The sequence below is a fragment of the Hippocampus bargibanti genome, linkage group LG10 (genome assembly GCF_051943395.1).
Source record: "Hippocampus bargibanti isolate YZ-2025 linkage group LG10, ASM5194339v1, whole genome shotgun sequence".
Taxonomy (NCBI): Eukaryota; Metazoa; Chordata; class Actinopteri; order Syngnathiformes; family Syngnathidae; genus Hippocampus; species Hippocampus bargibanti.
In genome coordinates, this window is record NC_142743.1 from 13,650,407 (window position 1) to 13,658,764 (window position 8,358).

General features: G+C 41.8%; 1 protein-coding gene across 1 annotated transcript in view; it reads right to left on the reverse strand.

Moving 5' to 3' along the window:
- The window catches only part of LOC148892537 (secreted frizzled-related protein 2-like), a 4,051-nt gene extending 504 nt beyond the window's left edge, over positions 1 to 3,547 (reverse strand). The window contains exons 1-3 of the mRNA XM_089006042.1: positions 2,982 to 3,547; positions 2,411 to 2,491; positions 1 to 943 (exon numbers count right to left, since the gene is read on the reverse strand). The exon at positions 1 to 943 is cut by the window's left edge and continues 504 nt beyond it. Of these exons, the coding sequence (XP_088862168.1) occupies positions 636 to 943; positions 2,411 to 2,491; positions 2,982 to 3,504 (912 nt within the window). The 5' untranslated portion in view covers positions 3,505 to 3,547 and the 3' untranslated portion in view covers positions 1 to 635. The remainder of the gene's footprint in view (positions 944 to 2,410; positions 2,492 to 2,981) is intronic.
- Positions 3,548 to 8,358: the final 4,811 nt, after the last annotated feature.

An 8,358-nucleotide genomic window follows, 5' to 3' on the forward strand; every position in this document is an offset into this window, starting at 1 on the left:
AACGAGCTTGGCGGCGGAACCTTGAAACCATTCAGCATACCAACAATTTGAAATTGGACATTTTGGTTGGAAAATTAACATGTCAAGAAGAAAAGGTCATTGTGGTGAAAAAAAAATCTACCTGGAAAAATCAAGAATTTGGTTCACTTTGAGCCAAGGAAGATTTTATCGCTTGACAAGATGTTAGTGTGAACATTTTCTAAATGTTTATTTTTCAAGTTGTGCAAATGAAAGTTATAACGTTTCTGATGTTTTACAGACTTGTCATCCTTTTCACATTATTATGTCATAACCTAAGCGACTTAACATTTTAAAAGGGCATGTTTGAAAACGACTTGATATTCAGATAAAATTTGGCCAAAATTAGTGTCCAAAGTTTTGAATTTCAGATGTTTTCTTATGCTGGTGTTTTAGGGAAGTATTTTCACGCTAACGTGGCAGCAAAACAACCTATTTACAGTACATGACAAGTGCACTATTTCACCGTTTAAAATAGATAGAACAATTGAATGTTAGCATTTCATACGTTTTTTTAAACGTCAAAATTTCATACGATCTATGGCTAATAGAAAAGTGAAACACGGCTAAAAAAATCGTTTTTTTGGTCGTCGTCGTCGCTTTGTTTGTTGTATTATTTAACACTGCAGCTTACGAATGCTCCGAGAAATCCTCTTGAAGTCACGGCGTCCCTTCTGCCATCGTTTGAGCGAGGTGACCACCAATCGTCCGTCGTCCGTCCTCTGTCCCAACACCAAGTAGGCGGCGTTGATGTCGTTCATCTCGTCGCAGACGCAATGCAGCCCGTCTTTGAGCCACAGCGCCGTCCTGCGCAAGTCACGCTCGCTCACGCCGTGCAGCTTGTAGATGGTCTTGCTCTTGTTTTCCGGAATGATCCGCGTGTCGCCGTCCATGTACGAGATTTCCTTCACTTTGATTTTCAGAGCTCGGAGGCGGAAGAGGAACCATCGTTATTATTGTGGACAACCAACCGCGTTCACTGCCAGTCAGGAATTTTGACGCTAGGGCAATTCGGTGACCCTTTCATACTGCACTTCGAATGACTACCACCACTTTTCAGAAGACATACACGTTATAATTATTCCAAAAAGTTTTTTTAGCATTTGTTCAAGTGACAAAATCTGATTGTTGTTGCATTTCTCATGGCAGTAGAGTGAGACCTCAACTTACAAACTTTTTGTCTTACAAACTTTTCTCTTACAAACGTCAAATTTATGAAAATTAAACCTTATAATAAGCACTATTTTCATAATACACACCCACCACGGCTGGCCGAGTGATCTTCGGCGGAAGCACACGACCGAACAGCACCAGAGGTTAAGTTACCAACAGTCCTTATGGAAGGTGACTCTCCTTCCATAAGCCATCAACGACCATCAAAAAGGTCAATAAAACTTTATTTTACAGCACAGTTTATTTAATTACAGTCCTTGTGTAATGCGCCTCTCTTTCCAAACAGCAATTCCCTTTGACCTTCGACCTCCAACGCCATTCCATAAAGCCATAAATGACCATCACAAATGTAAATAAAGTGACTTTATGATACAATGCAGTGTATTTCTTTCATTACAATACAATAGCACATTTATTATACATAGAATAAGGTACGTTGTGTGTAGTTTTAAGGCTTATTTAGTTGAAAAGTATATTTTATGGAAACCCGGGAACGGATTATTCCCATTTTAATGGTTTCCTATGGGATTTTTTTTAGATACACACTTTTCGCCTTACACACTCTGTCTGGGAATCAATTAAGTTCATAAGTTGAGGTCTCACTATATTATATATATATATATATATATATATATATATATATATATATATATATATATATATATATATATATATATATATATATATATATATATATAATTTAAATAATATCCCATATGTCAAACAATATTACCAACACAAGTTTTCCATTTGGTTAATTATGACTCCATGCATTTTTATCCTACAACTGCAGTATTCTTTATGACATTATTTTTCGCACTAAAAAGACTTTCCCCCTTCAAAAGTAGTGCTTCATTCTGAATTCTATATTTAAATCCTAAAATATAACAACTGGAACTAATTACATAAAAATCTAAATTATTTCCACTTGCAAGCTCTGCAAGTCCTTTTATTGGGCTTTTGCATGATGTATTACCATTTATCTAGAGGACCTTTGTATGTGATGTGGGTTGGTTAAAAACACAAGGAATGGCAATTAAATGTAGTTCTTTTTGGAAGAATTGTTCACCATTGCCCAATTGGCTGCTTTGTCGAAGACACACCTCCACAAAAGAATCAATAAAAATAAGAAAAAGTGATGGCTCATGTAATGAAAAATGAAGAACAATACTGATGCATTGTCCATTATAAATGAAACCAATGTTGAGTCGTTGCTTACCAAAATCGTTTTTGCACAAGTTGTCCACGATTTCATTGTCATTTTCATCACTTTCTTTGCAGGCGTCACACACTCTGGGAACTGAAACACAACATATCTTAATATGGAAAGACTGTCAGGTATTACTCCACTACAACCAATATTATAAGCTATTTAGCCACTCATTTTTTCAGAGTAATTTACAAATTTATCATAGATGCATTTTCCATTGGGAAAATTATTAATATATCTGTCCTTTAAAAATGTTTCAAAGTAAAAAGAAATTGTTTAGAAAAAAAAAACGTTTTTAGCGGTTGAAAAGAAACAGACTTTCCCCAGTCTGTTGAAAAAATGTTTTTGTAAAATCACATCAAAATAAAATGTTTTGCTTAAAATTATCGTGAAATGACATAAAATGCATTGAAATGATAAATTCACCTAACTTTTTTTAAAAGTGTAAATTTTGTGTCGAAATTGCAAAAATGTACATTTATTTTCTTAACGCTGACTTTGTTTCCAATCTGAAAAATTGAACGACAACGTGAGTTTGGCGTGCTATAGTTGTTGCCCTCCGCCCCCCTCTGCCCCGCACCTTCCCCGACGTCGGGCACGGCGTTGCGGATGTCCGCGGGCGGGATGCAGAGGTGATCGCCGTCGTCTGCGGGGAACGCTCGGCAATCGAGCATGGGGGGCCACGGGAAGCCGAAGGCGGCCATGACGGGCGCGCAGCCGCGCTCGACCCCCTCGCACAGCGAACGGCAAGGCCGGACGGCTTCGTCCAGGTCGGCCAGGCACACGGGCGCAAAGAGCGAGCACAAGAACTTGCGGGTGTCCGGGTGGCAGCGCTTGTGCACCAGCGGGATCCACGAGGACGCCTGTTGCACCGCCTCGCTCATGCTCTCGTGGCCCAGCAGGTTGGGGAGGCGCATCTCGCTGTACTCCATATCCCGGCACAGCTGCAGCGATGCCGGGATGGCCTTGCACTGGCTGCGCTTGTACTGGCGCTCCTCCGAGACTTCGCCGGACGCCCCGGCCGACGACGTCAGCAGCAGCAGTCTCAACAGCAGCGGCGGCAGGAGGGCCCACGCCGCGGCCGATGCCACAGCCGGCGTCATCGTGTGAGTGGGTACTGGACTGCCTGCCGGGGCTCCGCTCGGAAACTTTTCTTCAGTCAAAATTCAGGGAGGAGTTCACCTACAAGAGGCTGGAAGGGGGTGTGAGGAAGGGGCGTTGAAAGAGGGGCGGGGCGTTTGGAAAAAGAGGGCTCTTCTTTTAAAATTCACATTTATTTTCCAAATAAAGGTTTATGTGACATTTTTTTTAAATACAAAAACTGTTATTGATCACAGATCCATAGTTCCTGTTCTGTTTGTGATGTAATGTAAGGAAAGAGATGCCCATTTCACGGTAAGTTCAGAGCATTGTCATGAAATGGTGAGTATAGTTTTTGCTTTTTTGAATGTTGCTGTGCCGATGACCATTTTGTGTTTGGGAGCCTTTTACTGAGCGAGTTGCTTGTTCTGGAGCCAGAAGGGACACAAGCCAGTGTCTTCTTGTGCCAGTCCCAAGCCCGGATAAATACAGAGGGTTGTGTCAGGAAGGGCATCCGACATAAAAGCTTGGCCAAAACAAACATGCGGATCAAACCTCTAAAGATGGAGGACACTGATTTGCTGTGGCGACCCCGTCAAAAGAAAAGCCGAAAGGAAAAGAAGAAGAGTTCCTTTTATTTCGTCCACCGCCCCCCCCCCCCCCTTATAGTCAATGACGTAGTCGCGTTTTCAGGGTGTAATTACAATCTTGACCGCTATCTAGGGAGTAGTCCTCTGCTCCCCCCAACCTGAGAGCAGGGACCAATCCGAGCAGAGTCTGGACAGTAGGGATATTTATATAGGGCCGAAACTACCAGCAAGACTTTAGTTCGCTGACGAAGCATCTTGGATAAAAGGCGAAACATCCGACACCTTCAAAGAAGTACAGATGACGGCTGAAGAAACCTGCTAATATGTAATGACTAAAATGGAATCGAAAATATCTCCAAATTAGATTGAACAATTTTTGCACCCATACAAACTTTCTTGTATGCAGCACACATCTAAAAACGTGCAAAAATCGTACAGAATACAGCAAAATACGGCCTGTTGACAGCTGTTTATGGGGACAATCATTTTGACAATATCTTCGATTGTTCTGCTTATTTATCCAAAAACTAACTTCCTGTCAGACTATGAATTGTGTCTCTCAATTACCATTTCTCCTAAAGGTTTTTAATTGTCAAATGTGCAATTTTTTTCAGATTTAAGATTTACCCATTTGTCTCGTGTGTCTATTGTTCTATCTACATGGTGAGTGACAGCTAATTTTAACACGTCTTATTTTTATCTCACTCTTTTTTTTCGGTGACCATCCTTGTGGAAATCATAACAAAATGGGCTTGACGTGTTTAGCCTCATTTGCGCCAAATTAGCCATTTCGGCAGGTTGTCCGTCTTATCCGGTTTTCGGAGGCGTGCTGCAAATAGTCAAGGAAAATGTCAACCGGGGGGGGCGTTTAAAGTTTGCTCAATGGACCGTTCATTTTCCATCATTAGGAGGATTGTGGGGCACCTAAGCGCCTCCGGGGGGGGGGGGGGGGGGGGGGGGGGGGGGGGGGGGGGGGGGTTGGAAGTGGGTTAGGGGCCGGTCTAGGTAACCCAATCTGGACCCCCACACCTCTGCTTCTTCTCAGATGTCAACTCCTCCTGATTAAAAAACAAAACCAAAAAGAAAAATAACAACCAAACAAAACAGTTCATTGGTCTTGCGTGCGAAGTTTGTGAGGATTTTACGCTACTCAATGAGCTTTACTGATGCTGAGATAATTCTGGCGTCACACGTTGGAAACGTGGTCTTGGCATTGAAATTCATCTTTGTTTTCATGGTGGGAACGCAAAACTTATTCAGTGACTTTTTTTCTTCTGATTGTTTTTATTTGTTGAATAGCGGCGTCGTCATCGTTTGTTGGATTCAAATTTGTTGGATGATTAACAAATATGCATGTGCAAAATTTACTGGAAACTATCATTTTACTTGAAAAAAAAGTTGGCCAGTTGATCATCGACTCCCCCCTGCCCCCCCCCCCCCCAAAAAAAAAAACTTTCTTCTCTGGGAAGACATTTGCTCAAAAGATTTTCCCCTCAGAAATATGACTTATTTATTCCAGCCACATTTACACAAGAAAACATTTCTTACTTGACAGAGTCCAACTTCAAGGAAAAAAATAATTTTATTTTCTCGAAAAATAAGCAATTCGTTTCAGAAAATGAGAAAATAAAACAACATTCTTGGGGAAAAAAAGGCATTTTTTTCAGATTTTCTCCCTGGAGAAAGAACGAAAAACCTGTTTAAAGAAATGATTTGATGAAAAAAAATCAACTAATTTTGAAAAAGAAGCAACTGTAATTAATTAAACAATGAATTAACTCATTCACTGCCAGACGATTTGCAAAGATGTGTCTACTCCAATGCCAGGGTTTTTGTCATTGTCACTTGAATTCCAGGACCCAATAATGGTTGCTACTATCTTTTTTTAAATCTTAAATCATCTTTAAGCACGGATACCATTTTAATTTTAAGCACCCACAACTTTGCCATTTGTTCTTAACATAACCAAACATGGTAAAAAAATGTGTCCACTCCAGTGCCAGGGTTTTTGTCATTGTCACTCGAATTCCAGGACCCACACAATATTGAGTTTTAGGACTACATAAACATTCAATGCAGCATTAGAAACCTTATTTCATCAGCAAGAAAGAGTAAATTCCTAAGTTATATGGGTCTGGAGTTATCTGATCTTGAAATGGGGGTGGCTGTCCAAAATACAATGCAATATATACATATTGATTTATATAGGGCTTTAACAACAGTTAAAGCGGTAACAAAGCACTAAAATGAACAAAAGGCAACTGCTGCCCCCTCTTGGGAGGGAAAAACATTGCCAGAGGCCATGGCCAGCGCTTTATCGGTAACCAAGCATGTAAAAACCAAACCCGAAAAATTCATAGAATGGGGCTCTGCGTCATATTTTCAATTCTCGAAAACATTTGTGAATGGCGGTGAACGAGTTAAATTATTAAGTAATTGTTTGATTAATTGTGTAATATTTCCGTAGTTTTTGTACGTGAAAAACGTGAAGCTGCACAGTTGGTGATTGAGAGTCTGTCATATTCACAGTCAGGCTTTTATGCGTCCCACTCAAATAAGTTCAACATGGGGTCCCTAATCGGGTGTGTTTAATCCCTCCCAATTTGCCACACGGCCAAGCCATTTTTAGACCAGGGGGATGTTTAGAGTCAGGGACACGCAGTAGTGGTCTACAGGGGGTGTGTGTGTGTGTGTAGCGGGGCGGGGCGTAGGGGCCGTAAGGGGTGTTGGGGGAGGATGACAACTTGACCCTAAAGTTGTTTGGCCCACCAGTTGTTTGGTTCCTGACATGTCGACGAAGGTGAAAATGAATGTCATAGCTCAGTTTGTGAGGGGCATCCATCTTCAAGGCTGGGGGGGGGGGCAAGGGAGGGGTTGGGGTTGGGGCCATGTCCTATTTCGACCCCATCCATCACTGAAACATTTGGGGTTGGGTGGTGGGTCACCTGCAATCCTGTTTCCAGCTCCCAAACAAGACCTGCTGTTTTAGCACAAGGGGTCAAAGGTTACCTGGCATGCTCATCACAGACACCAACCTTGAGGCCAGTCCTCGCGAGGCAGACAGGTCACATGTTGGGGCTTAGCCGACAGAAGCAATACGTTGCTGATGACACAACCCCCTTTGGTTTTTTTTGTTCTCTTAAATGACTTCTACTGAGCGTATATTACAAAGATTCCACCTCATATAGCTATATTTTACGTTTTAAGACTCGCGCTGAATATTCAGGAAGTCTTGTTTTTGAGTTGGTGACGATACCTACCGTGACGTCACGGAGGGAACGCCCCTGACCGAGAAAGCGACACACAATGCATTTTGGGTACTTTTGTTTGGTCTGAAAAGTTCGTGTTGATCCGTGTTAATAGAGAAATTAGAAGGAAAACACACAAATAACGCGATGGTGAATTGTTGTGTGTTGCACCAAGACTACTATTTGATGCTAGCTGACACAAATTTCCAGCAGACAAATCAGCCCATTTTCGAACAGAGCTTGTGCGCCATCTTGTGCATTTTCTGGGACACTACATGCTGTCCTTGACGGCTCGAATTGATATGGGATGACTCCTTTAATCGATTGCAAACATTTATTCTTTCCTCTTCAGAACTATTTGAATCATATTCATAACTGGATGAGTAACAAGATAGCATCTTCTCCGAATCTGAAGCCATTGTTTTGATTCTAGAGCAAGGCAAAGACGTCCTGGCGTGATGTCACGAACAAGGGGGCGGACACTTTAACTCATTTTTATTGGTGTTTTGCATTTGACTAAAAATATCAGCCTGCATGTTTTGGGTATTTTAGATGCCATAAAACGTTTTTCGGATGTCAGTTAGGAAACATAAAAAATGGTGTCGGTTGTCCTTTAAAAATCACTGGAGCCGATCCATCAGTCGGGGACACCCTGAACCGGTTGCCAGCCAATCGCAGGGCACAAAGAGACAAACAATCTTTCACACTCACACTGAGGGACAATTCGCAAGAGTTGCATTCACCTGCTATGCATATTTTTGGAATGTGGGAGGAAACCGGAGTACCCGAAGAAAACCCACCCAGGCACAGGAGAACAAGCAAACTCCGCACAGGAGCTGGAATTCAACCCGGTCATTTCATGAGGCTAAAAAAAATAAACACAGGAGGGGAAAAAATGAAGGTGTCATTCCTGCCAGGCTTCCACCGTCTGTTTTATATCATGTTGCAGCCTCACTAGCCCCCCAACGAAAACCCCCAGTCCCCCCCCCCAAAAAAAAAAAACAAAAAACAAAAAAACAACATGAGTGATTTGATTGAA